The sequence below is a fragment of the Acomys minous genome, assembly GCF_964271855.1.
Source record: "Acomys minous genome assembly, chromosome: 18".
Lineage (NCBI taxonomy): Eukaryota > Metazoa > Chordata > Mammalia > Rodentia > Muridae > Acomys > Acomys minous.
This window is the reverse complement of record NC_140501.1, coordinates 44826607-44854184: the sequence shown is the minus strand read 5'-3', so window position 1 is coordinate 44854184 and position 27578 is coordinate 44826607. Positions and strand designations below refer to the sequence as shown.

General features: G+C 45.7%; 1 protein-coding gene across 2 annotated transcripts in view; it reads left to right on the top strand.

Annotated features, from left to right (window-relative positions):
- The window catches only part of RUBCNL (rubicon like autophagy enhancer), a 48393-nt gene extending 22298 nt beyond the window's left edge, over positions 1 to 26095 (top strand). Inside the window, exons 2-14 of one of the 2 annotated variants that reach the window (XM_084766974.1) lie at positions 819 to 1460; positions 4571 to 4653; positions 5087 to 5300; positions 7389 to 7490; positions 8083 to 8143; positions 10268 to 10412; positions 11745 to 11890; positions 13503 to 13567; positions 20794 to 21032; positions 21409 to 21470; positions 22701 to 22854; positions 23285 to 23375; positions 25496 to 26095. In XM_084766974.1, coding sequence (XP_084623100.1) covers positions 851 to 1460; positions 4571 to 4653; positions 5087 to 5300; positions 7389 to 7490; positions 8083 to 8143; positions 10268 to 10412; positions 11745 to 11890; positions 13503 to 13567; positions 20794 to 21032; positions 21409 to 21470; positions 22701 to 22854; positions 23285 to 23375; positions 25496 to 25608 — 2085 coding nt within the window. In that variant the 5' untranslated portion in view covers positions 819 to 850 and the 3' untranslated portion in view covers positions 25609 to 26095. Of the gene's footprint in view, positions 1 to 818; positions 1461 to 4570; positions 4654 to 5086; positions 5325 to 7388; positions 7491 to 8082; positions 8144 to 10267; positions 10413 to 11744; positions 11891 to 13502; positions 13568 to 20793; positions 21033 to 21408; positions 21471 to 22700; positions 22855 to 23284; positions 23376 to 25495 lie in introns of both variants that reach the window. The other variant, XM_084766975.1, reaches the window with a different exon arrangement.
- Positions 26096 to 27578: the final 1483 nt, after the last annotated feature.

Below are 27578 nucleotides of genomic sequence, written 5' to 3'. Positions count from 1 at the left end.
ATGCTAAATTCTCATAGGCAATCGTGAATATCCAAGTTGTTGAAGTCACACGGCACCAAGGCCTTCGTGGTTGTGTTCCTTCGTTTTAGTGCTTACTTTGCTATAAGGCTAGAACAAAACCCCAACAAAAGCAACATAAAAGTGTCTTTACTTTTATATGGCATTCTCATTTTTGATTTAACAGGTAATGTTATCATAATGCTTTTGATATATTGTTATTTTGCACCATTAGTTCATCTTTGTGGCTTGCTCTTTCTTCTTCTTCTTCTTCTTCTTCTTCTTCTTCTTCTTCTTCTTCTTCTTCTTCTCCTCCTCCTCCTCCTCCTCCTCCTCCTCCTCCTCCTCCTCCTTCTCCTCCTCCTCCTCCTTCTTCTTCTTCTTTGCTTTTTTGAGACAAGGTTTCTCTGTGTAGCCTTGGCTGTCCTGGACTCACTTTGTAGACCAGGCTGGCCTGGAACTCACAGAGATCCATCTACCTCCGCCTCCCGAGTGCTGGGATTAAAGGCAGGCACCACCACACCCAGTCCCTTTGTGGCTTCTTCAATTAAGTTCACACTTACAAAAATGTTTCTTATCCCTATATCAAACTTTCTAGGCTTACTGCTGTTTTTTGTCTTTTTAGTCTGATTTGGTCATTTATTTTTTGCTTGCAAATACAAGGAGAAGTTAATATGAGGTGTAAAGGAAAATGATTTTTTCCCTCTTGACAATAACATATAACATATAAGACCGAAAAAACAAAAAACAAACAACAACAACAACAAAAAAACATATAAGACTGAGCTCTTATTTACTGGACTGACTTTTGCTCATTGCAGACAAACCCTTCAGACCTTCAGCTAGCCATGTGATGAATTCAAGGATCTCGCTCAGTGGCAGAACAGCAACTGGAGAGCTGTGTTTTGAGCAGGTTCACTCCACACCAGGAAAGATGGTGTCCCAGTCCACAGGCCGGCGAGACTCTCCTGTGGACCCCTGTAAAGGGACCAACCATGCCTCTGAGGACACTGATGGCTTGTCCAGCCTCCTGGACACTGACGACCCCCCTTGCCAATTAGACGTGAGGCTCAGGAGGCACAAAGCTTCCTGGATCAACCCACTGTGTGCACAGGAGGAGCCACCACAAGACTTAGGCCTTCAGGAAGCAATGGTGCAGAACAGTAGGAAACTCTTGGTGGTGGACACTCCTTCTCCCATGGGCCTTTCGATATTGCCCCATGGGGACTCTCTGGTTTTGACACCAACATCTGAGAATACTGCTGATGCCACCTGCTGCAACTCTGCTCATGGCTCCAGGGAGAAGACGAATGATGACGTCTCCATGGCTACAGATGAGCAAGCAGTTCATCCTCAGCAAGAATCTCTGCTCAAAACCCTCAAGACTCTGGCCACTTCCCCATCCCCTAAAGAGGACAGTGCCCGTTTTGAGTCTCTTCATTTGACAGCTTCTGCAGATGACGGTAACTCTGTCTGGTGACTTCCTTTATTCTTCTTCACCCATGTGCTTGTATGGGCTGCCTTGTAAGTTTGTCTAGTGTCTTTGCCGTGAGAATGAAGTTCATGGCCTTCTGCTTTGACCAGAAGCCAATGCGTGAGCTCATTTAATGCAACCCAGCCCATGCTCTGTGATGGTCACCACAGGTAGATCACACATCCTCTCCTTCCACTGAGGGGGAAGAAAGGTCATCATTTTAGCTCAGCACAGTTAATAATCAGTTCCAGGAGCCATCTTTGGGCTTATTAGCTTGTCTGCAAGGAGAATACTATGGGCACCCAATCGACTGTGGGAGAGGATGGCATTTGTAGACTCTGAAGGATCTGGCTGTATACAGTGCACCTGCTGGTGGATGTGCCTCACTTCTCCTAGTTCTTGCACAGACAGCTGAGAGAATAGCAAACTTGAAAACAGTAGCCACAATACTCCTCAAAGGCTATCTAAAGCCTCTTGGTGTGAAAATGGGCTCCCCTTGCCAGGAAGTAGTGTCCATATTCTTAGATACTAAGACTTCTGAATGCATTAGGTCACTCAAAGGAACAGGCAGGACTCAGCTCTCTGTCTTTAATTTATCTTAACGGATTCATTATGTTCTATTCATGCTGTGATTTTAGAGTCCGGCTTCAAATAGTCTGGAAAATATTTTGTTGGTGCTGCTGTTGTTGTTTGCTGCCTGCTCTCTGCCTATGTGCGTCTTTCTTTCTTTCTTTCTTTCTTTCTTTCTTTCTTTCTTTCTTTCTTTCTTTTTTAGGTTTTTTGAGACAGGGTTTCTCTGTGTAGCCTTGGCTGTCCTGGAGTCACTTTGTAGACCAGGCTGGCCTCGAACTCACAGCGATCTGCCTGCCTCTGCCTCCCGAGTGCTGGGATTAAAGGCGTGCGCCACCACTCCCAGCCTGCGTATTTATTTCTTATTAAACATGTATTTATGTCTTTCAGTGAGTAATTGTTAGGCAACCACATCTGAGCAGCATGCCTCTCAAGATAGGCCTCCTCTTTCTCTTTCTCTCCCCCCCCCCCCCCAGGGAGATGGCCCTCAGGATGAAGAGCAGCTTGCAGATTTCAGAGGTCACTGGCTGAGAGATGGGTTCGCTGTTAGATTGCCTCCCGGAGGAAGCCTTTTCCCCACACAGATAAGCCACTGGCTGACAATGACCTTTGAGCCCGAAACCCATCTGTCACAGCCTTGTACAAGAAGTAGTTCTTCGGCTTAGCATTGCTGTGCATCTTTGTCTTTCTCCCAGAAAAACAAAGGGACAAGATGAAGCCCAAAGCAAAGACAAGCCCTGTGGCCCCCTTTGTCCCAAGGCAGGGGCCCCTGAAAGTCCTTATCAGCCCCTTTAAAAACTATTCAGTGTAGCGCGGCTTGCTCTTAGACTCACGGTGGTTCTCTCACTTTAACTTCCTGAATGCGGAGATCATGGGTGAGAGAGACATCGTACCTGACAAGACTCTCTTGACTTTTGTGAAGAGATTTATTCTATGCAATTAGGAAACAGATGCCCAGAGTGTTCGGTTCTTTCTTTAGTGTGGGGCAGCAGAAGGGAGAACAAACACTGGCCACTAAGACATGGGCCTTCCTGGGACCACCACATCGCTAGTGGCTGCTGTGGGGCCTTTGTTTTGGGGATGGAAGCATTTCCTGAGTCTGTAGAGACAAGCTCGTGGGTCCTATTGTTTGAAGAGAATCTACATGCTTACAAAACATCTTTGCATTCTCTTTTTCCTTCTGCCATGTCAGGTAATAGTCCCAACTCAAGGCACGATGGAGCTGGCCACCACTCTGCCCGATCTTGCTTTTTTCTCTACACTCAGGTCTGTACCTATGACTTAGGGGCCAAATCCTGCCAGCTTCCTGTTTTATTTGTCTAAAAAAGACAAGCCAACAATTTAGTTCCATCATTAGTGGCCTTCTAGTTAGAGTGGCATGGCAGTTTGCAGAGCTGGTGAGTGGCTCTTTCATCCTACCCCCAAATTTTTATCAATCCCAGACAAGAGATCCTCAGTTTTCCATTTCTGACCCACTTTGTTCAACATGAGGTATCAGGGTGATTGTCTGCATGTCTGTCGTCTGAGAACTCACCGTCCCCAGGGCATTTGCAGTTCCGTGAGAGGAACTGCTTGCTTTGGTGGTGCCTACTGCCAGGAAGGAGTGGGTGAGCGTGTAAGAACTTAATGATGCAACGCGATAGACCGGGCTTGACTGGAGGACTGTTCGTTGTTTGCATTCAGGTGACTTCGTGTATGTAACAGGAAGTTTGGGGCCAATTGCCGCAAGCTGGGGAAGAGATCCTGTAATGGTTAAGGCCACCTTCCCATCTTTCATGGGTATCTCCCATGACCCTCTCCTCTTCCTACCATCTTTGCTCCACTGGTCCCTCCTTTCTGGTGGTTTCTGGGGGTACCGCTCAGTCACTCCATGAGTTTCCTGTAGAAATGACTGACAGTAGGCCATAGCGACAGGCCTTGTCACCAGAGGGTTCTTTTCTCTTCCATCATTCACATCTTCCTAGAGCTGTGTTGGTTTTTTTTTCCCTAATGATATTGAAGACTTGTTCCCTATGATTGGTTTTGTTTGGTTAGACAATCTTTGAATTTGTTTTCCCTATTTCTCTGTCTCTGTCTCTGTCTGTCTGTCTCTGTGTCTCTGTGTGTCTGTGTGTCTGTGTGTCTGTCTGTCTGTCTGTCTGTCTGTCTGTCTGTCTGTCTCTCTCTCTCTCTCTCTCTCTCTCTCTCTCTCTCTCTCTCTCTCTCTCTGTGTGTGTATGTGTGTGTGTGTAGGCCAGAAGACAATGCCAGGTGCCTTCCTCTATCACTTTCCACCCCCCACCTAACCCCCCTTTTTTAGGAGACAGTCTCTCTCACGGAATCTGCAGCTCACTAATTTGCCTAAACTAGCTGCCTGCCAAGCCTCAGGGATATATTCCTGTCTCCACCTCTTCAGTACTGGGATTCCAAGTGCCAGGTGCAGCTGGAGGTTGAACTCGGATCCTCAGGCTTGCATGGCAAGCACTCTACTGACTGAGCCATCTCCCCAGGCCCCTTCCTCCATTTGTAATGACTCACTGTGTGTGGCAGGTGCTACACGGAGCAGCGGCAGAAGCCATTCATGGAATTTCTTCCTACCAGAGACGTTCATGCTGCCCGTTGATATGGAAAAGGTGAGTGGTTCTTCTCAACCTCAGAAAGCCTGCATCTCTTGGTAGCATTGCTCAATGTGACCATGGAGACCATCCTGCTGAGGCACAGCCATAGGGTTTTTTTCAGTATTCAGTGGAGGCTGCCAGGAGCATTAAACGGAGAAGTTTTCAGGCACTGTGTGCTAAGTTGTCTGTAACTGATCACCTAGGTCAGGTGCTGGGCCCCACCTACTGAGGGTGTTCAACTTGGTGGCTAGGAATGGGACACGAATTAATTCAATTTAGAATATCTGTGTCCCTGGATGTGGTTTATGCCATAACCTAGTTAAATCAAGTTACATTTATCTGCATTCGTGTCACTTAAGTGGTGCTTCCTCAGGTTTGAAATCCAATCCATACTCTGAGGGTAAATTGATTATGCTCCTATTTGAATTGACTTTTTTTTCCCTTACAGGAAAATGTCCACTTTTATGCTGCAGACATGATTATCTCAGCAATGGAGAACATGAAATGTGACTTCCTGAGTCAGCAGCAGCCAGATTGCTGCTGGGGCACAGAAGAAGCCAGCAGGTCACGTGGGAATGATCGGACTGCCGCTGAAGTGACCTTTTATACCCGAGCAAAGCAGGAGCCTGGATCCTCCGCTCTGTCAGACAGTGGCTATGAAGGTACGTTGGGAGAACGCTTGAACAGTGAGTGCTGTGACCTCCATCCATGCTTGCTGTCTTTCCTCTGTCCAGTCCTGAAAGAGGGACATTTTTCACTCCTTTGAAGATGTATACAATCCACAACCCATTGGCTACATGCACCCCAGGTTAGCCTTGAATATGGCTCAGTTCAAAATTAGAAACTAACTTGCCATGTACTTGGTGATGGGGCTCAGTGGGGGCCGGACGCTCTCCCCAGAGCAATGTGCTGGAGCTGGGGCCAAGGAGGAGCGAGGGATAACATTATTGCAGAGGTGAGAGGCCAGCCCAGTCACTAAGCAAGAGCAACTGGGAATCCAGGGAGTTCCTTCGGAAGGAAAGGCCACCAAACTGGCAATGAATGCTAGCTTTAACACTCTGCATCCATTTCTTAAAGTAAGCCCCCATCTTCAGCCCCAACCCCCATATTTACTTTCTGGCAGATTTTATCTCTATCAATTGCTTCTTCTAGGTCAATAGCTCTCAGAGACCTGTGTTTTCAGCCCTGAGCCTCTCTTTTAAGTGTCTTTTGGTTTGTTTGTTTGTTTGTTTATCAAGACAAGGTTTCTCTATGTAGCTTTGACTGTCCTGGACTCGCTTTGTAGCCCAGGCTGGCCTTGAACTCACAGAGATCCGCCAGCTTCTGCCTCTCCAAGTGCTGGGATTACAGGCATGTGCCACCATGCCCAGTTTCAAGTGTCTTTCTATGTGGCTGGTACATTTCAAACTTGACCACTTAGTGGGTTTGCAGATCTCTGACTTAACATTATTCTGGTATGGCATAAAGACACTCCATTTTCTCACATGTCTAGGTGGACTTGAACTCTGAAGGGATGTGACTCAACCCAGTATAATCATGTGTTCCTGTACTGTGTATTTTATGGCAAGGCTGCCATTTTTTTTTCTTTTTTAAGCCTTCTTTAGTTTTATTTTAAACTTTGTATTATAATGGGAAACTTTCAAACATACCTAAAAGTAGACAGATTGCATCAGCCGGCTTCACTTAATTATAGTGAGTAAGGGATCCTAAACTGGCTTCCTGCGGCTTTTAGTCCTTGAAGCTGCAGCTTTAGCCCTGCCTGCTACCCCTCAATATCTGTCAGTTGGAGGCTATGCCGTTCTCTCTTCCTTCCTCCTCCTCTTCCTCTTCCTTCTCCTCTTCCTCCTTAACTTCCTCCTTCTCCTCTCCTGATTTCAAAGTGTCTTACCACATACCCCAGACTGGTTTGAACATGCAATTCTCCAGCCTTTACCTCCCAAGTGCTGATGCTGAGGTTGGGTCTCATCATACCCAAGGTCAATGTTTTCCTTCAAATATCATGATAGAATCCAAGGCCTTGTGCATGCCTTGGTGAGGGGTGTTTTACTCTTGAGCTGCTTTCTTGTTGTGGTGTTCACACATATATGTCTCTTTACTTATTTACTTATTCACATTGTCTGTCTGTCTATCTATCTATCTATCTACCTATCATCTTTTATTTTGAGACAGTTTTTTTTTTGAGAGAGGTATTTTTTTTGTGTGTGTGTAGCCCTAGCTGTCCTGGAATTTGCTCTGTAGACCAGGCTGGCCTCAGAAATCTACCTGCCTCTGCCTCCCAAGTGCTGCGATTAAAGGCATGGCGCCACTACCACTTGGTATGCATATGAGTTTTAGCAGGTGTGTGCTTTTTCATATGTGTGTGTGTGTGTGATATCTATATGTCTGTGTATGTATGTGTGATTCTGTGTGTATGTCTATGTGTCTGTGTGTATAGGTCAGGACAATTTTGGGTGTCCGGAACTTTCCCTTGTTTTTGACTTTGTTTTTTGAGCTGAGCTCTCTCATTTGGCCTGGAACTCTCTGATCAGGCCAGGCTGACTCCAGTGAACTCCCAAGTTCCATCTACTAACCCCCCACCCCCCCAGTATTTGTATTAAAAGCTCAAACTACCACAATCAGCTTTTTCTGTCAGTTCTGGGAGTTGAACTTGGGTCCTCATGGTTGCACAGCAGATGCTCTATTGACTGACCCATCTCTCCTGCCCAAGTCTTGCTTCCTGATCATGGACTCCGTCTTCCTTCTTTCTTCAGGTTGTGCTGTGCTCCAGGTCGGCCCAGTGTCTGACATACTTTCTTACTCTGCTGTGGCGAGAGAGGCCTGCAAACATGACTTGAATGAACTGGCTATGTTGGGTGAGACTGAGAACCTCCTTGCGTCCAACTCCTTCATGAACCACACACATACCAGCACACATCATATGCAAGGCTCTGTCAGGGCTGATTGAGGAAACAAACCTCTTTCAGGATGATTATATCCTGTCCTTGTCTCACTTGTAGAACTGAACAAAGCCGCAGACATACATTAGATCTGCTGTGCAGTTTTGATACACTATATTAATGAAGTTTATGTAAAATCTCATTTCTGGTGGCTATCTGGAGTCTTTTGTTTGTTTGTTTGTTTTGGGGTTTTTTTTTGTTTTATTTTATTTTGATTTGGTTTTTTAAAACAGGGTTTCTCTGTATAGTCTTGGTTGTCCTGGACTCATTTTGCAGACCAGGCTGGCTTCGAACTCACAGCAATCCACCTGCCTCTGCCTCCCGAGTGCTGAGATTAAGGGTGTGGTGGCACACACTGTTATCTGGAGTTTTATACTTGGGTATATGCAGGTAAATAACAACTGCAGGTTCCCTGAATTCGGTGTCCTTCTATTTTTGTATTCTTGATAAATTAACCGAGTGAGGCAGGTGAAAGACTCTACTACCCTTTCTCTCATTTTTCCCACAGAACCTGGGGAGTCTAGTGACATCATGGAAGGCTGCAGATGCTCGTTCAATTCTTTAAAGAGGTATATGTCTTCTTGTGCTTGCACCCATGGGTCCCTGGGGGTTTCATGGGAGTCGCTGTGCACGCTATGCCACTGATGTCAGATATTGTGGCCTGGCTAGCCACAAATGGGGCTCCCTGATGGCTAGTGTTGACTGTCAGCCTGACAGAATCCAGAAGCAACTAAGAGTTGGGCTCCTCAGTCTACCTAAGGGGATAATCCTATGTTAATGGACATGATGGGAAGGCCCATCTTAATTGTGGGTGGGACTGTCCTCTGGACAAGGTAACCCGGGGACAGTATGAGGGGATAAAGGGGACAGTATGAGGGGATAAAGACGTGCTGAGCACTAGCACTCATGCATGCATTCCTCGCTCTCTTCTGATTGTTGCGTCACGTGACCAGCTACTTTGAGCTCCTGAAGCCTTGACTTCTCCATCATGAAGGACTATCCCTTGAAGAGGGAGCTAAGATAAATCCTTTCTGATATTACTAGGAGATGCAATCTCACAGCAGACTCCCTGACCCTCTGGCTCCCACAATTATCAGGCCCCTCTTCGGCAACATTCCCTGAGCCTTAACACACGGGAGTGTTTTGTAGGTCTGTCCATCGGGACTGGGCTCCACGACTCTGCATTCTGATTGGTTGTGGTTTTCTGTAGTGGTCTCCATCTATTCGTTGCAAAGAGAAGTTTCCTTGGTAAGGAAAGAGTGAGGATGGTACTTATCTGTGGGTAGAAGGACAAGTGCTTATAGATTGTTGTTAGGAATTATGCTGGTTTAGTAAATTAGTGATGGAGGGAGGAAAGGGAAGGAAGAAATGTAAGTATAATATCCAGTGTGTACAGATTAGAGAAAGGCAAATTAAATCTTTTCTCTTTTAAGTTATTTTTTTTCCTGGGGTTTATTTATTTTTATTTTTATGTGCATAAGTGAAATACCCCTCAAGTTACATTTGTCAGAGTATTTTATCATAGCAACAAAAAAACAAACAAACTAATATAGGACTATTACCTAGAAGTCAGTCACTCACCTATAGAATAGTAGGTTTTTTTTTTCCTTTGAGAAAATAACTGAGACCGCTAAGAGAGAAGAGGTTTATTTGACTCTCAGTTTTGGAGGCTCAAAGATACAATCTGTTCATTGACTGTGAGGGCAACGTATTTCGGAACATCATGGCAGGATTAATGGTAAGAGGGAATCTTCTAACCACCCTTTGTAGTTCCTACCCGCCCTCCACCCCCCATGATCTACAGTCCTCCTGCTAAGGTCCACCTGCCCAAGCTTCCGTCATCTCTCTGGGAGCCAATCCCTTAGCAACTGGACCTCTGGAGGACACTGTCCATAGTCAAGGCACAGCACCTCCGAAATCACTGTGTGTTACAGTGCAGGAAAGGCTACTGTGAATTTCCTCATTTTACCTCGCAGGAAAGTTAGGCATATGTATTTGTGCATTTATTTTTTTTAATTTAGATTTATTTTATTTTATGACCGTTTTGCCTGCCTGTATGTATGTGTACCATATGTATGCCAGGTGCCCATGGAGGTCAGGAGAGGGCCTATGATCCCCTTTAACTTGAGTTATGGATCGTTGTAAACTACCATGCAGATGTTGGAACCAAATCCTGGTCCTCTGCAAAAGCAAGTGTTCTTAATTGCTGAGCCATCTCTCTAGGCCCTGTGAATTGACTTTTAAATCCTGTTTTAGATACATGGAAACTAAGGCTTATAAAATGATGTCACGGTGCCTCCTCCTCCTTGACAGAGTCTCACCATGCAGCCATAGTTGGCTTGGAATTTGCTAGATAGACCAGGCTGGCTTTGAGCTCACAGAGATCCCCCTGCCTCTGCCACTGCAGATTAAAGGATGGGTCATCCTTGCGATGCTATTAAACATCAGAGGAAGGATTTGAACTCTGGTTTTTGGACTCTAAATCCAGTGCTCTCTTCATCTTACCCCAGGTCTCAGTACCCTTAATAAACGCTGTTTGCTGATCATGGGCAAACTGTACTGCATTTGATGCCTAGTGGGCAACTGACAGCCAGTCTCACACATGGTTTTCTCCACACACAGTTGAAACCCCGAAGACCCTGACTGTGTTCCCTCCACACGGTTGTCCAGCTTTTATTTCTCTCCTGTTTCAGGGTAACTTGCGATTCAGACTTCAGTCCTGCTGGGTTGCTAGCCAGAGAGTTGCTCCGCAGGTTCTGGAAGTGCCAGAGGCTGTCAGAAGTCAATTACCATCATCATCATTGGCTGCCAGGCTCCATGGCAATGGCTAGCTCAGGAGTAAGTATAGGAAGTCAGTGGATGGGGGATCAAACATTCTTATTTTCTCACTTGGCCTGCTTGACTCAGATATTTATGTTTCCTTGTCTGGCTTATAGGTGTTCAGAGCCCTCACAATGAATGCGGTCACTCATTCAGCATAAGAGAATGTACTGGAAAATTCACACCGGGTTGTTATTGTTTTGAGAAAAGGTCTTGCTATGTAGCCCAGGCTGGTCTCTTAACTTAGAGAATCCTCTTGCTCCAGCCTTCCTGTGCTGGGATTGCAGGCTTGCTAAACTGCTGCAATCCTCCCAAGTAGTGATATTTCATTTTCCCCCTTATTACTCGTATTTTAAAGTGCTGGGCCCACACCTTAGCAGGGCAGAGCAGTGGGAAGCAGATGTCCTTCCTAGCTGACAGATGTGAAAACATCACAAGGCTTTGCTTGCAGTGTGTGTGTATGTGTATGTGTGTGTGTGTGTGTGTGTGTGTGTGTGTGTGTGTGTGTGTGTGTGTGTGTTTCTGAAAGAACACTAAATGCCCTGGTGGAGCAAATGCTAAAAGAAGGACTGAAAAAAAATATCTGTGGAAGGGCCAAGGTGGCTGACATCTAATTCTATCAGAGGAACGTAGGAAAGCTAACTGGAGAGCTTAGAGCCAGAGCCAGCCAGGTAGTGCTGGGGCAGGTAGAATCTGTGGGAAGTGCTCTTAACAGATGCCACTGGAACACACATGGAGGGGTCTGGAGTCCCGTGAACAGAGAAACGGAGGTGTGGTTGGGCTCTGTGTGTGTGTGTTTACATGTGTGTGGCAGTTCATGGGAACAGGCTTGAATGATAGTGACCAAATCGTGGGGTTTTCAGGATGCTAATCAGATGAGTCTTGATTTTAATTAATTGACAATAGGGAAATGTAAGATTTCACACTAAACTGGGCTTCTGTAGAGCCCTTCTCATCACATGGGAAATCTGGAAACAAATGACCCTAAAAAAAAATAAATAAATAAAATAAAAAGCAGGCTCAGGCTCAGTGCTGCCGCTCTTGTGGAGTGCAGAGCTCTCAGCACCTACATCAGACAGCTCACAACTGCATCTAACTCCAGCTCCAGGGGATCTTCTCAGGCATCACACGCACAATCACAATCATTCAAAAAATAAAAATAAAAATAATTTTTAAAAGACTCTGTGGGGCGTAGGGGATCTGTGCTAAGATCTTTTAGTTCAGCTAAAAACAGTTTCAATTTCTGGTGGTAAATTTTAATGGGGAACCCACTTACGCGTTCTTTCCAATTAAACTCCTGAACTGTGCTTTCTGAGGTTACCCCTGAATCCTCTCCTGTGTGTTATGCAGGTTGAGAACGAAGAGCATGCTGGGGAAGACTTTGACTCCAGTGTAGATGCAACACAGGAAGTCATGCTTAAGTCTAAGGTCCAAGGGACTGAAGACTGGGTGCTCCCTCGGTGTCAAATCATACTCACTGTTAATCCGCCAGTCAAGTAAGTCTGGGCTGTTGCCTGGGAGCCCAGGTTTCACGTGGGAGCTGTGGTGATGGGTCCCACCCGGTTCGTATGGAATCAGGTGAAGAAAACACAATGTGCTGAGGGACACAGGAAAATGTGTTTCTGGTTTAGTTTCTGTTGTGGGCTTTGGGGGGGGGGCGGGGCTAAGTAAGTGCTCAAGTGAAAAACTTAAGTCTGCCTTCCCAATTATGAACATTATGTAGCACTTACAGATTAAATAGGCCTAAAAAGGATTTTTTAAGTGGCTAAGAATCTAATACAATGATGTAAAATAATGAAACCATTCAATTTTCCAGAGTAGTGTGCAATGAAAAAAAAAAGTTTTAAAAGAAGAATTTAATCCTAAGGAGATTGCCTGTAGTTGAGAAATGTAACGGAATACAAATAAAAACTTTATTCTGTGAAGCCACAGAAGCTTGGAGACAGCTAAAATTATACAAGAAGAAACTAATATAGTATGTGTATATGTGGCCAGACATATTGTGTGTACATAGTAGTTTAGCTGTAATTTGCTTTGAGAATATGTAATGGATTGCAGATAAAGATCATAGGCAACATATTTTAACTATGTGCAGTTTTTCTGTTCTCTTGATCTCTCATGAAAACTTAAGGGCTATGAAGCAATCAATGTTCCCTGCGCTCTGTGGCAGTCGCTATTGCATCATACGCCTTTGCTCTCAGACTTAGCTGATGTCAGGAAGTCCGCTGCGACTGCTTGGAGGAAAGCTTGCCCTCTAGGCCCTGGGCCATGTCACTTTTATTGCACAGGATATCTTTTCTCTCCCGTTTCCCAGAATCCTCTATAAGATATATGGACAGAGATTAACACTTTTTTTTTTTTGCCTTGGCAATTTTTGTTGACCTTGAAACACAATAAAAATTTAAATTTACGGGCTGGAGAAATGGCTCGGCGCTTAAGAGCACTGGCTGCTCTTCCAGAGGTCCTGAGTTCAGTTCCCAGCAACCACATGGTAGCTCACAACTATCTTAAGTCCAGTTCCAGGGGCTCTGACACCCTCTCACAGACATATGTGCAGGTAAAACACCAATGCAAATAAAATAATTAAATCATCAAAAAATTAAATTTACCACTTTGCCCATAATTCTAGGTCACTGTTGAAATCAGGGCACAGCTGCTCCCCAGAACACTCTCTCTTTCTGGAACATTCTATAACTTTGTCTCACACTGTCTCTTTCTAATATACATTGCATTTATTCATGTGTGACCCTTCCAAGCAGCTCAGATGGTGTTGTATCTCCTTACCTATGTTTTGTACACCTCTGGCTTCTGTGCCCAGACAGTGAAAAATGCTCCAAGGATTCTAGAGTAGAAGAGTTCTTGTCAGTACTGACTTCTAATTTGGGGACGATTGAGACCTTTTAAGGGTCCTAGCTTTAGAAGGCCTACAGGTTTCAACTAGGAGACTATTGTGGATAAGTATAAATTTTGTTTCAAAATGAAAAAAAATGACAAAATTAAGTCTCCCAAGCCAAGGAACCACCACACCGTCAACTGCTTTTCTGTTAGTGAAAAACGCTGCACTAACCAGCTCTGAAATATGTAACAGTTGTCATTCTCTGTCTGCAGGAGGGACATAGCGGTAGTGGCCCAGAATTTCTTCTGTGCTGGATGTGGGACTCCAATACAGCCCAGTAAGTATGGGTCCTGCGCTGCTTGCCTGTTCTGTGACAATAGAGTAAAGATCAGTAGAGCAGGACTGTGGAATGCTTTGGTGTGAGCATGCTGTAAAGAGTTCTTTGACTAGGAGGCCACCATGACCTGTAAAGCTGCATGGCTAGCTACGAGCAAGGAGGACCAGCGTCCTGGCTGCTTCTCCATTGGGCACTCGGAGGACTCAACCATTTCTGATTTAGGGGGTTGAACACACTGTAGTCTCTCCCAGAATGCCTTCCCTTTAGACTTCCCTATGACTCTTGGCTTCCTTTACCGTCTTTACCGTCGCTTTCTCCCCATTTCTCCTCTTTATCTCTTTTTTATGCCCCCTCTTCTAAGCCCCCTCTTTCCCTGAGTCTTCCGTGGCTACCCTGCGGAACGTGCCCACCTGGCCACAGACAGTTGTGTGTGTGCTTCATGGGACTATCCTCCTTACTGTCTGCTGTCAGCATGGCATCTGTCCCTAGACTGCTCTTAGCTTTATTTACAGATTATGTGTCTCCAGCACCAAACCACAAATTCCGTAAAGGCAGAAACATTGTTGGTTTAGTTCACTGTTCATCTCATAGGGTGGTCCTTTAGGCACACCCACAGAGTAAACAAATGGCTCTTGGCAAGACTTGTCTGAGAGTTGAAGACATGGTGACTCATTTCTGGGATGACCAAGAGTCTGCAAACTAGGCTTCCCCAAGAGACACTGTGTAAGGCTTTCAGTTGAGCCTGGGGCTTGTTTGTTCTCCAGAGAAAATGTCTGTTTCAAGACATTAAAACTGAAAGCAGAACTAGCCAGGGCTTCCTCTATCTTACTGCACAGAACCACAATCACAGTGCATCGTCCTTTTTTTTTTTTTTTAAAGACAAGATTTCTCTGTGCAGTCCTGGCTATCCTGGACTTTCTTTGTAGACCAGGCTGACCTCAAACTAACAGAGATCCATCTGCCTGCCTCTGCCTCCTGAGTGCTGGGACTAAAAGTATGTGCCAGCACGCCTGGCTACATTGCATCTTCTTTATCTTTTTTATAATTAAATTAATTTATTCAGATTACAATTCAATTGCTATCTCATCACTTGTATCCTCCTGTTCCTCCCTCCCACTTTCACCCTATTCCCCTCCCCTAGGTCTATGACCGAGGGCGACCTCCTCCCCCACTATATGGTCATAGGCTATCAAGTCTCATCTTGGTAGCCTGTTTATTCTTTTTCTGAGTGCAACCCGGCCTCCCCACCAAGGGGAAGTGGTCAAATATGGAGCACCAGAGTTCGTGTCAGAGTCAGTCCCTGCTCTCCACATAACTGTGGAGAATGTCCTGTCCATTGGCTAGATCAGAGTAGGGGTTTGATGTTTACTGCTTGTATTGTCCTTGGTTGGTGCAGTAGTTTGAACAGACCCCCTGTCCCCAGATCCATCCATCATGATGTTCTTCTTGTAGGTTTCTAGGACCTTTTGGATCCTTCTATTTCCCCATTCTCCTATATTTCTCTTACCTAGAGTCCCAGTAGGATGTCCTCACATCTATCCCAATCTCCTGGTAAATGAAGACTTTCATGGGACATGCCTTTTGGGCTAGTGCTCAATTATAAGTGAGTATATACCATGTGAGTCTTTCTGCTTCTGGGTTAACTCACTCAGTATGATCCTTTCTAGTTCCATCTATTTGTCCACAAATTTCAGGATTTCCTTGTTTTTAATAGCTGAGTAGTATTCCGTGGTGCAAATGTACCACAGTTTCTTTATCCATTCTTCAACTGAGGGACATTTAGGTTGTTTCCAAGATCTGGCTATTATGAGTAAGGCTGCTATGAACATGGTTGAGCATATGTCCTTGTTGTGTGGTGGAGCATCTTCTGGGTATATTCCAAGGAGTGGAATAGCTGGGTCTTGAGGAAGCCTTATTCCCAGTTTTCTGAGAAAGTGCCAGATAGATTTCTAAAGTGGTTGTACAAGTTTTCATTCCCACCAGCAATGAAGGAATGTTCCTCTTTCTCCACAACCTCGCCAGCATGTGGTGTCACTTGAGGTTTTGATCTTAGCCATTCTGATGGGTGTAAGATGGAATCTCAGAGCCATTTTGATTTGCATTTCTCTGATGACTAAAGATGTTGAGCATTTCTTTAAGTGTTTTTCAGCTATTCAATATTCCTATGTTGAAAATTCGTTGTTTAGTTCTGAGTCCCATTTCTTAACTGGGTTATTTGGTTTGGTGGTATTTAATTTCTTGAGTTCTTTATATATTTTAGATATTAGACCTTTGTCAGATGTAGGGTTGGTTAAGATCTTTTCCCATACTGTAGGCTGTTGTTTTGTTCTGTTGACAGTGTCTCCTGCCTTACAGAAACTTCTCAGCCTCATGAGGTCCCATTTATTAATTGTTGACCGTAAGGCCCGGGCTCTTGGTGTTCTGTTCAGGAAGTTGTCTCCTGTGCCAATGTGTTCCAGGCTCTTCTCCACTTTTTCTTCTAACCGACTTAGTGTCTCTGGTTTTATGTTGACGTCTTTAATCCACTTGGACTTGAGTTTTGTGCATGGTGATACATATGGGTCTAATTGCATTTTTCTACATGTAGACATCCAGTTAGACCAGCATCATTTGTTGAAGATGCTATCCCTTTTCCATTGAATAGATTTGGCTTCAAAAAGTCATGTGACCATATGTGTGTGTGTATTCATTTCTGGGTCTTCGATTCGATTCCATTGATCAATCGGCCTATTGCTGTGCCAGTACCATGCTGTTTTAATTACTGTTGCTCTATAGTACAGCTTGAGGTCAGATATATTGCATCTTGTTTAAATGACTCATTTTTTTCCAGCTAGCCTAGCAAGAAGCAGGCCCATCAGATAATCTGTACATCCTAATGTCACACTAAACATCAACTGCATGGGTCAAAAGCCACACAGACATGACCCACTCCACCAATCCTTAAGTACCTTCCTAGTACATTCCTTCAAATGCTGTCAGTACAGCAGGGAATCTTGCAGGTCCTACCCCTGCAGAGGAATCTGCTTCCTATCTTGGATGGCAAGATAAGGAAGGTGGAGGAGGGCGAGACTGCTGTGGAATTGACACATTTGCACTTCATTAATCTGGGGTGGAGGTGGAGAGGGGTTAAGAAGTTGATTAGCCCCAGGATGTGCAAGGGCAAAGGGCCGCTGGCAACTGGGAAGCCAGTGGAGGAGAGGAAGATACGGCAGAGCAGCTGCAGTATGGGTTTGCCTGATGATGTCACCAGCTCCAACCTTCGTCTAATTCTTCTGCTTATTTTCACTTTGAATTCTGAGATCGTTTAGACTTACAGAAGAGCTGCAGAAATAGGGCAAAGGGCTCCCAAGCTTCTGCCAATGTCAGTCACAGGGCGATCACTACATCTGAGATGTTAACATTGGCTCAATACCCTTGGCTAAATGTCAGACTCTACTAGACACAGCTTTTTTTTTTTAATCTGTTTTAGAGTTCAGTCTAGAATTCCACAGTCTTTTGACATTCTTGCTGAGCCCCCTCCGATCTCACACATGAGTCATTTTTACCCTCTACCCCACACGCTGGCTAGTCTATGTCAACTTGACACACATTGAGAAAATGCCACCATTAGATCCAGCTGTAAGGCATCCTCCTAATTAGCTATTAATGGGGGAGAGCCTACCTCATTGTGGATGGGGTCCATCCCTGGGCTGGTGGTCCTGGGTTCTTTAAGAAAGCAGGCTGAGCAAGCTATGAGGAGCAAACCAGTAAGCAGCGCCCCTCCACGGCCTCTGCATCAGCTTCTGCCTCTGGGTCCTGTCCTGTTTGGGTTTCCATCCTGACTTTCTTCAGTGATGGACTATGATGTGGAAGTATAAGACCAAATAAAGCCTTTCCTCTCCAACTTGCTTTTTGGTCATGGTATTTCATCATAGCAATAGAAATCCTAACTACGACAGCGCCTTACTCATGTTGTAAAATCTCCTCTAGTCTGCTCTCACTGCTGTCTGCAAAGCATCATCATGTACGGGTCCCTTCCCAATTTAATTTTGCATAGCGCATCTGGTTACTATTTCTCTCTAGTCAGCTTTATGCTAGAGCTGCGCTATCTGATGCGGCAGCCAACCCGTCTATGTAGCATCACAAAATCAAAGTTAATGAAAATTTAAACTTCGGGGTTTTTTTAAGTCACACTCCGTACATTTTGGTCCTCAGTGATCCATGTCACCCATAGCAACTGAACTGGGCAGCAGAGCAGTCATTTCCCTGTCTTTATTTATTTTATTTTATTTTTGGTTTTTCGAGACAAAGTTTCTCTGTGTAGTCTTGGCTGTCCTAGACTCACTTTGTAGACCAGGCTGGCCTCGAACTCACAGCAATCCGCCTGCCTCTGCCTCCCGAGTGCTGGGATTAAAGGCATGCGCCACCACAAACCTTTCCCTGTCTTTAAAAGGGTTTGTTTGCCAACTGATTTCTAGAATTGCATTCCACGTCATTCACTCCGTGAGATAGAAAACCGCTGTTGGTGTTTGGATTTAAAGGAGGAGCTAAGCAACGGTGCGCAGAGTCAACACCGTGTAAGAGGTCCCACGTGGGAGGCTTTATTGGGAGAAATTACAGAGACTCACTCTGAGTGAGACGGGAAGAGAAAGGGAGGACGGGGCTAGGGAGCAAATCTTATTAGGTGACCCAGCACACGCAGTCGTGTCATGACGCATCCGGCTGTCCATGAGTTTCAGGGGTTGGACACCTGGTACCTGGTGTCCTGCTGTCAAGTCCCCTGCGGCTGGCCATATCGGTGCCTGATTTTTAACAGTTGGAAGGGGTTTACTCTACTCCAGTTCTGATGAGTTAGTGGGGCCTCATGTGTTTGAGGGTTTTTTTTCTGCATTACATAATCTCACCCCCCCCCCCCGCTCCCCCCCCTCCCCGCCACAGCAGTCTTCACACAGTGACAACTGAAATGACTCCAATACTTGCAAATATCCCTAGAGGTCAAAATGCAGGCTGGGAGCCACTGGTTTAGGAACCTTTTTTTTTTTTTCCTGTCTTCATGGTCTTATGAAGAGAGGGATTGACATTTATTCTGTGCTGACGATGGAGTTCGCTGAGTGAGCGACTGGATGCTGAGATGGTGGAGACTTAAGATGTCAGGGAAAGGGAAAGGTGTTGTATCAGGAGGAAACTATTGTCTCCTTATGTTGTCCTGCCGCTTTCCATCTTGCCAAGGCTGATCAGGCACGTGGGTTACAGGTCAGAGGCATGCTCAGTACCATACCTTTTGTACTTAAGGTTTATTGGAGAGCTCACTGTTTTGCATACACCCTCCTCACCATGACTTAGCAAGTGCAGACATTAGTTCCGCCCTTTCTCCTTTAGCACGGGACCGCAAGGAGTGGCTGGGACCTGCTGGCTACACTGGATTTCGACTGAGCTTGCCTGCTCACTGCCTGTGTGTCCCAGGTTACTACCTGTGTGTCCCTACTGTGATGCTTGACCTCACTGCTCTGTGTTTTCCTCAGGAAACACAGGTTCCTAAGTCACAGAATTACAAGCTTAGAATAACATATATTAGCCATTACCAAGCTTGGGAAACAGACTTAAGTGCCCAGTGGAGAATGGTTCCTGTCTATTCTTCAAGGCTTCATTTGGAACATTGTAAAGTAACTTTTATTGGCCTAGTCCTAGAAGCTTCTAGCCTCCAGACAATCTAATCTAGACCTAGAATGTTTTCAACCTCCGAATTTACTGCTGAATAAGCTCACCCATTCCTTGTTCATTCTGAACTCTGGCTGGATGGTTTAACTCAGCTGTTCTGGCCCAAACTCCTCTCCAAGCTGACTGATTCAATCTGGCTTTTCTCAGTTTCTCACTAAATTGCTCTGTTTGACCTCAAACTGACTCTAGCAATCTGTTCTAATCTTCTGGCTCCTTCTACTTCTATCTTTATCTGTGTCTTAACTGTTCTTTCTTCAATCTGTCACTGTAAAACTGTCCTGGTAAAAAACTGCCTCTGAATTCTGTGAGCTGAACTACCATGAACTCAACCCCACTGCACTGCCTCTCCCCTCATTGACTCTATGAACTCACTGAACAGCACTGACTAGAACTCAGAGACCTGCCTGCCTCTGTCTCCTGAGTGCTGGGATGAAAGGCATGTAGTGCCATGCCTGAACCTAAGCTTTTCTTTACCTGAAACTTGCTCTATGCCAGCCTGGCCTTGAACTCAGAGATCTGCTTGTCTGTCTCTTGGGGCTACAGGTGTGTCTGTATTCTAGCCAGATCACACAGACTTAGAAGTTCTTTGGATGTGGTCTCTTGCCAGAACAACCATGTTCTGAATTTAATTTTTTTTTTAACAGAACATGGTCATGAGTAACTTCAGTGTGCTATGGAGTGTAGTCTCTGCTTTTCCATCCATTATGCCCTTCTTTCTCACCCTGAATCTAACAAATGTAATAACTAGAATTATACCTTGTGTTGTCTGAATTACAAGTCAAACCAGGAATGACAAACACCAGACTCGGGTCACTAATGCTGAGGGATGCCTGCATGGTAGACATAGGCTGGGTTGTTTTCTTTCTTAGCCTGAGTAGTGAGGACACAGTATTGTCACCTTCATCCCTACATCTTTTGTCCGTCTAAATATCTTACTGGAGAAATTTCAGAAGCACCATTTGTTTGTTTTAGCAAATTCAAAAGTGCAGGAAACAGTTTTCCCCATGCTGCAGGGATGTGCATCCCTAACCCTTAGCTTCTTGGAGGTCTAGGGTATAGCTCACCATCCGTGTACCCTACCCCTGCCCCTGTGGTGCACATCTGTCTCTCTGTCTCTCTCGTATTTTCCTCTCAGATTTATAAGAACAATTCTTTTGGAGGCTACACCTTGTCACCATGCATGGCTTTAGAATATGTTCTTCATGTGTGGGCTATCTCCGAACCCAGTTCTACGCTGCATTTTGTTAGCCTGAGACTCCAAGCTGTCTTGCTGCAGTTTGCTGTGCCTCTCTTCCATGTCCAGGAGTGTGGGGGAGGGTTCTGTTTCTCTGGTATCTGTCTTACCAAACAAATCAAGAATGGCCACAGTGAAATCCCCAAGTCCACACCACACCTACGCTGCCTGGCAGTAGGATCTGGCTTTCACGGTGAACGTTCTTCTGAGTCTGAGCCTTGGATAGGTATGGGGAGGTGGCCTAGGGAAGATTCTTAGCATCATGAGCATGGTGTCACCCTCCTGCCCTCTACAGAGTTTGTGAAGCGGCTCCGGTACTGTGAATATCTGGGGAAGTACTTCTGTGACAGCTGTCACTCATCTGCAGAGTCCTGCATCCCTGCGCGGATCCTGAGGATGTGGGACTTCAGGAAGTACCAAGTCAGCAATTTCTCTAAATGGCTACTGGACAGCATATGGCACCAGCCTGTCTTCAACCTGTTAGGTGGGAATCACAGCCTCTATGCAAAAGCCAAGGAATTGGATAGGGTGAAGGTGAGCTGTCGATGCCTCCGTGGAGAAGGAAATGAGTCCAGGAAGTTAGCCATCTCTCCCACGGTAGGAAATGCTTGTCACTCTGCCTTCAGAGTGTCCCCAGAGAAAGCAGATAGACTGTGGGGGTATATGAACCTGGGGCCTCTTACCTGTGTGGGCTCTTTCCAAGGCCCCACAAAAACCTGTGTCCGTTCAGGTTGTCCAATCCTTGTTGACCCAAGGATTCCGTTCTGAGCCCCTGCTGTAAGGGCTGTCTGCTGGAGAGTTGCTTTTGCTTGCCAGCATAGTATTTCAAATAACTTTAAGTTTTGTTGAGCACATTGGCCAGGGTCCTTGGCCGTGCGTCTCATTCCCTCTGGCTGGCTTCTTGCCTTAGGACATCCAGGAGCAACTTTTTCACATCAAGAAACTGTTGAAGACTTGCAGGTTTGCTGACAGGTATGATTCCCCCATCTTGGACACTCTACACTCCCTACCTTGCATTTTGTCATGATGCTGGACTCCCCAGTATCTCTGGCCTTTTATTCGTGACCCCCCAGTACTGAAAGAAACAAACAAAAGTGAGTTTTTTTTAAAGGGGGAGTGGGGATAAGACAAGGACAAAAGTGCATACTTCATCCCGTGGCTAGGGCATACATGTAATGCAAGTAGAGTAAATGCAATAGGTTGTGATGGACGCATGCAATGGAGTTTGATCCTCCCTCTCACTTTAAGTGGGTTCGTGGCTATCGAGGCCATTTCCATTGTGTCACCACCGCCGCCGTCCATCTGCAGAACTTCCATCTCTTGCAAGATCCAATCTCTGTAACCCTCCTACCTTCCCTTTCCGTCCTCTTACATCCCGGGGCCCCTGGCAACCCACTTTATGAATCTGGCCATTTTAAGTACCTCGTGTATGTAAGTCATAGAATGTGCATCTCTTTATGACCGTATCATTTCACTGGAAATGTTCTCAAGGTCCAGCCACATTGCAGCACGTGTCAGGATTCCCTTCCTTTTGAAGGCTGAGTAGAATCCACAGTGTGTGCACACACTGATTTTCCTAATCTGCCCACTGAGGGAAAGGGGCTGCCTCTGCCTCTTGTGAGTAGTTCTCTGTGAGGAATCCCAGGGCTTCACAGAGAGGAAGGATACACGTCACACTAAGTGAGTTTAAAATAAGAAATAACATATACATCTACCAGGTAATAGGAAAATAGCTAAATTTACATTATATACACATTATCAAATGCAGATTTATAGAGGTTTTATAAGTGTATTTGTGTGCATGTGTATGCACATGTTTGTGTGCATGTGTGTGTTTATGCACATATGTTTGTGTGCACGTGGAGGCCAGAGGTTGATGTTGGGTGTCTCCTCAATAACTCTCCTCCTTATTTTTTTGAGACATAGCCTCTCACGTGGCTTGGAGCTCATTCACAAATTGGCTTGCTCCAGCGAGCTCTGGGGAATCCTCCCCTCCTGGCTGTCCGGCACTGGGATTGCAGGCATGCACTACCGTGTCCAGCTTTTTGTGTGCATGCTGCGGATCTGAACGTGGGTCCTTTTCTTGCACAGCAAGCACTTTTCTCACTGAGCCGTTGTCCCAGTCCCAAGAGAGCTTTTTAATTGGAGGAAAGAAAAAAAAAAAGGCATTGGTGACTCAGGGGATTGTTTCCTCTCCGGCAGCGCGCTGAAAGAGTTTGAGCAAGTTCCCAGCCACTTGACTGACGAGTGCCACCTGTTCTCCATGGAGGACCTCCTCAGGATCAAGAAAGGACTGCTGGCACCCTTGCTCAAGGACATCCTGAAAGCTTCCCTTGCCCACGTGGACAGCTGTGAGGTGAGGGCTCACCCGGGCTAGGTTCCCTTCCTAGTGGCAGCGTCTAGGGAGGGAGCTGCTTCTCACTTGACTCTTGATCACGTTTAGCTTTCATAGCCCTGAGCATGGGGAGCATTGAATTACAGCCCTGAATGAGCTAGCCAAGTACATCCCACTGGGGCTCAAGATGGGACCCTGCAGCTGCTTGGTTTGAAAGCCCATACCCTGTAGGAGCCCATTCTGCCCAGTGCAGCCATTATGGGATGTGCCTTTTGTTGTTCTTGTTGTTGTTGTTGTTGTTGTTATTGTTCTGATCTGTTCTTCTGAAGGCTAAAGTCATAGACATTAAAAAAAATTGATGCTTTATGGTTCTGTGTAAACAGTAAGTAGCCCAGTTTCCCTAGTACCAGAAGCGGTGCCAACGTGTGACCTCAGATGCCTTCTTTTGCAGCTGTGCCAGGGGAAGGGCTTCATTTGTGAGTTTTGCCAGAGCACGACTGTCATCTTCCCGTTTCAGACCATGACCTGTAGAAGATGTTCAGGTACTTTAATCACAACATCAGCTTCATCGTGCTTGACTCGCTTGCGATGCCGGTTTAAGTTTAATAGCTTAATCACAATACTAACTTAAGCAGAAGAATACGTACTCTCAGTGTCTTAGTTAGGGCTTTATTGTTGGAGCTGAGAGATCGTCATCTGATCTGAAGGCAGCAGGAAGAGAGTGACACTGGTCCTGGTTTGAGCTTCCAAAACCTCAAAGCCCACCCCCCAGTGACACACTTCTTCCAATAAGGCCACACAGTACTTCAACAAGGCCACACTAATAGTACCACACCCTATGTGCCTATGAAGGGCATTTCCATTCAAACCACCATACTCAGTCACTTAACTACAGTTATGTATTTATGTGCAGCGGTACACTGTGTACCTGAGGGTGGGTTGGACACAGTACTGTTTGGGGCCTACAGCACAGACTATTTTGTAGGACAGGGATAAAGAATGATATTTCTTGGGATTTTTGGATGGAGAGGATGGTCTCAGCTTTGGCCTATTGCCACCACTGGTTTTAACTATATTACAATCCCACCCAACACTGAACCGTAGTATAGAGCTGTTACAGAGACCAAATGGTTCCCACGGCCTAAGCATTTGCTACTGGATCGTGTGTGTGTGTGTGTGTGTGTGTGTGTGTGTGTGTGTGTGTGTGTGTGTATGTGTGTGTATGTAATGTGTGTGTGTGTGCTTATGTGGAGGCCAGAGGTCAACCTCAGGTGTCATTTCCCAGGCACAATCCATCTTGATTTTTGAGACAGGGTTTCCCACTGGGCTAGAACTCACCAATTATGCTATGCTGGCTCACAGTCCCTGCAATCCTCCTGCCTCTGTCTCCTAATACTGAGTTGTAGGCATGCATCACCATACCCAACATCTTTTTTTTTTTTTTTTTTGGTTTTTTGAGACAGGGTTTCTCTGTGTAGCCTTGACTGTCCTGCATTCACTTTGTAGTCCAGGCTGGCCTCGAACTCACAGTGATCCACCTGCCTCTGCCTCCCGAGTGCTGGGATTAAAGGCATGCGCCATCACGCCCGGCCCCCATACCCAACATCTTATTGGGCTCTGAGGGATTGAACTCGGTTCCTCATGTTTATGTTGCAGACATTTTGCCAACTGAGCCATCTCCTAGGCCCAATTATTTGTCCCTTTACAGACAAGGCTGCAGAGGGCATCGTATGCTCTCTAAATTCTGTGGCATGGGAAGGATTTGGGCAGGGAATCCTGCCTTCACCTTTCATGTGAACATGGTTTCTTCTTGGGATACCCTCGTCTTGCAGAACAGGGTCCCCAGAAAAGAGACTTGAACTAGGGATTTCCAGGCCAGAATTAACTGAATACCCATAGAGATGTGAAGGCAGCAGACCTGGGTGGGGTGGGGGTGGCTGGGGTGGGGGTGGGGAGACTGAACAGTGGTGGGCTACAGGATGCCCTGGGCTAGCTCATGGAGCTCTGGGTGGCAGAGTGGGTAGCATTTCAGCACTGTTCCAATTCCACAGCAACCAGCCACTAGACATGGGCTGGTACCAAGTAAAGGGCATGACCTTGAATGAGAGCAGTGGTTCTCAACCTATGGGTTGGGGGTTTGAAAGACCCTTTCATAGGGGTTGCCTAAGACCATCAGAAAAAACAGATCTTCGCATTATAATTTATAGCAGTAGCCAAATTACAGTTATGAAGTAACAATGAAAATAATTTTATGGTTGCGGGGGTGGGGCAGGGGCGGTTACCACAACATGAGAAACTGTATTAAAGGGTCGCAGCATCAGGAAGGTTGAGAACCACTGATTTAGAATCATTTCAAGAGAAGCAAAAATACCACCTAGCAAGAGCCATCAGCCACTAAGTTCAGATTAGGGAAACTGCCCCTAGTGCTTGGGCTGACCTGGAGGCATGTAGCATTAACCACATCCACTGTGTCCCTGAGCCTCACAGCCAAGAGCTGTCCAGTGACTGATAGTCTGGAGAGTTTCTGCATAGTTGATTTCTTTCTGTAAGACCCTGGGCTCTGGACTCAGGTGTTCTTCCTGCCCAGGATGTGAACAGGCATCCATGTGTATGTAAGAAATTAAGGACTACATTTGCTTACGACTGATTTTCTCATTTGCAGGGTGCAGGGCTTGCTTTCACAAACAGTGTTTCCAGTCTTCGAGATGCCCCCGCTGTGCCAGGATCACAGCTCGGAGACAACATTTGGAAAGCCCGCCCTTTGCAGCTACATAATGGTCTAGAAAGTTGTTGCAAATGATGACGCCAAATTGTGTCTGCTCCTGGTAACATTGTCTCAGATAACAGATATTCTATAGTAAGAGAAAGATGACCAAATGTACCCTCTTGTATGTATTTAATGCTTTCAAGGAGTATGGAAATTTTGTTACAAGGTATAAAGTTGTTGATAAAGGTTTGTTTACAAATGTTTGACATTTTTTTGCTGCTACTGGCTGGTTTTTGTTTGTTTGTTTGTTTTTTGTTTTTTATAGGAATTCTTCTTTAACACTTCAGTTTCACTGGCATAGCTAAATACAGAACCTTTTTTTTTTTTTTTTAATGAATTGTAACTGACAAAGTGAAGTGCTCAATTCCTCTTCCTTCATGGTTGTCTGTGAAATGGCTTGGCTCTGTAAGGGAACAAAGTGCCATGTAAATTCTGTTTGCCCAAGATTTTGTTCCTTCAAGAAAAAGACTCCCATTGAATGTCATTTTGTGATTGGGTCAGTCTCCTGTTTTATGGATTCCCCTCCTTCCTTAGGTTCCTTTCTAGACGGCTGTTTCAGCCGCCCACCAAGGTCCCGGTGAGCTGTCATTTGGAGAAGTTGCCTCTAGATGGCACTGTTTCATGCGCGCGCTTTCAGTTCCTTTGCCATCACTGTCCCTGCTAGTCCTGATAATTCACGCTAACTCAAGGAAGCCAGAAGGGGACAATTCCATTCTAGTCCTTCATGATCTAGCTTCACGGCTGTAAAAAAACAGAACACAGAGACGCTGAAGGTTGACCGCGGTGACACGCACCTGTAATCCTCGCGTTTAGGAAGTAGAGGCAGAGACTACGACTTTCTATACTAACATAGAAAGTTCGAGGCCAGCCTAGGTCACAATACAACTTGTACTTTTTTTTTTTAACCTGAGAAAGAATGGAGTTTCAAAAACAAGTAAATTTGGATTAAAATATTCTTTTTCATTTGTTTGCTTTTTATTTTGTGACACAAGGTCTTCTTACGAAGCCCTGGCTGACCTCAAACTTGCCTCCTGTCTCTACGTCCTGAGTGCTGGCACTGGAGGCATATGCCACTACTTCTGGCAAGAAGGCATTCTTAATAAACAGTGTGCTCTCAGTCATCACTTTAAAGTCATGGCATCCATAAAATGCATAGGAGTGACTTTTCTTGCAGCTGTGACAAAACCAACCAGAGCTATCACAGGGAGAAAAAGCTTATCATCCCTAATGGTTTCAGCCCATTGGAGCAAGAAGGGACAGCAGAGTTAACAGAAGTACGTGGCACAGACTCCTTCACACGAAGCAGGCAGGAAGCAGAGAGCTAGCCCAGAGCCGAGGCTGGGCTAGCCCCTCCAGACCCAGAGGTCAACCCCAGTGATACACCTCTGCCACCCATGCTGGCCTCAAAGGCTCCAGACTTCCGAGGTAAGGACCACATGTTCAAACCCATGAACCTGGGGTGAGTGTGGCAGCACTTTGAACAGAAGCACCACAGACCAAGTTTAGCGGATCACGAGATGGGTGAAATTCTTTTTCTAGTGCTTCTCATAGCTACAGTTTCCTGAAACAGGCTCCCTTCTCTCTCCTGCATACTCTCTTTCTTGAGGGGACGTAGTGCCAAGTCCCTTCCCGGAATATCTTCAATAATACTAAGATATCATATTGCCTAGCGCTCACGTGCCTAGGATGAGCTACCTTCTCAAACAGCAAAGGCAGGCAACAAAGTGCTACAATGTCCCCAGCCCCACCCACTAGAGTTCCCTGCCCTCTGTGTTGGGGAAGAGGAAGAAGAGAGGGAGGAGGAGACTGAATTTCAGTGAGAGAACACTGAGCAGACCGATACAACAGAGGGTCTCCCCTGTCTGGACATTTTGTCAACCGTTTTCTCTTTTAGGCTTCTAGGAGGGCTATGATCACACTCCTGTTTAAGCAGGGTCTCTTTTAAGGGTGTGGTCTCAGGAGTGCCGGCTGCCTCCTT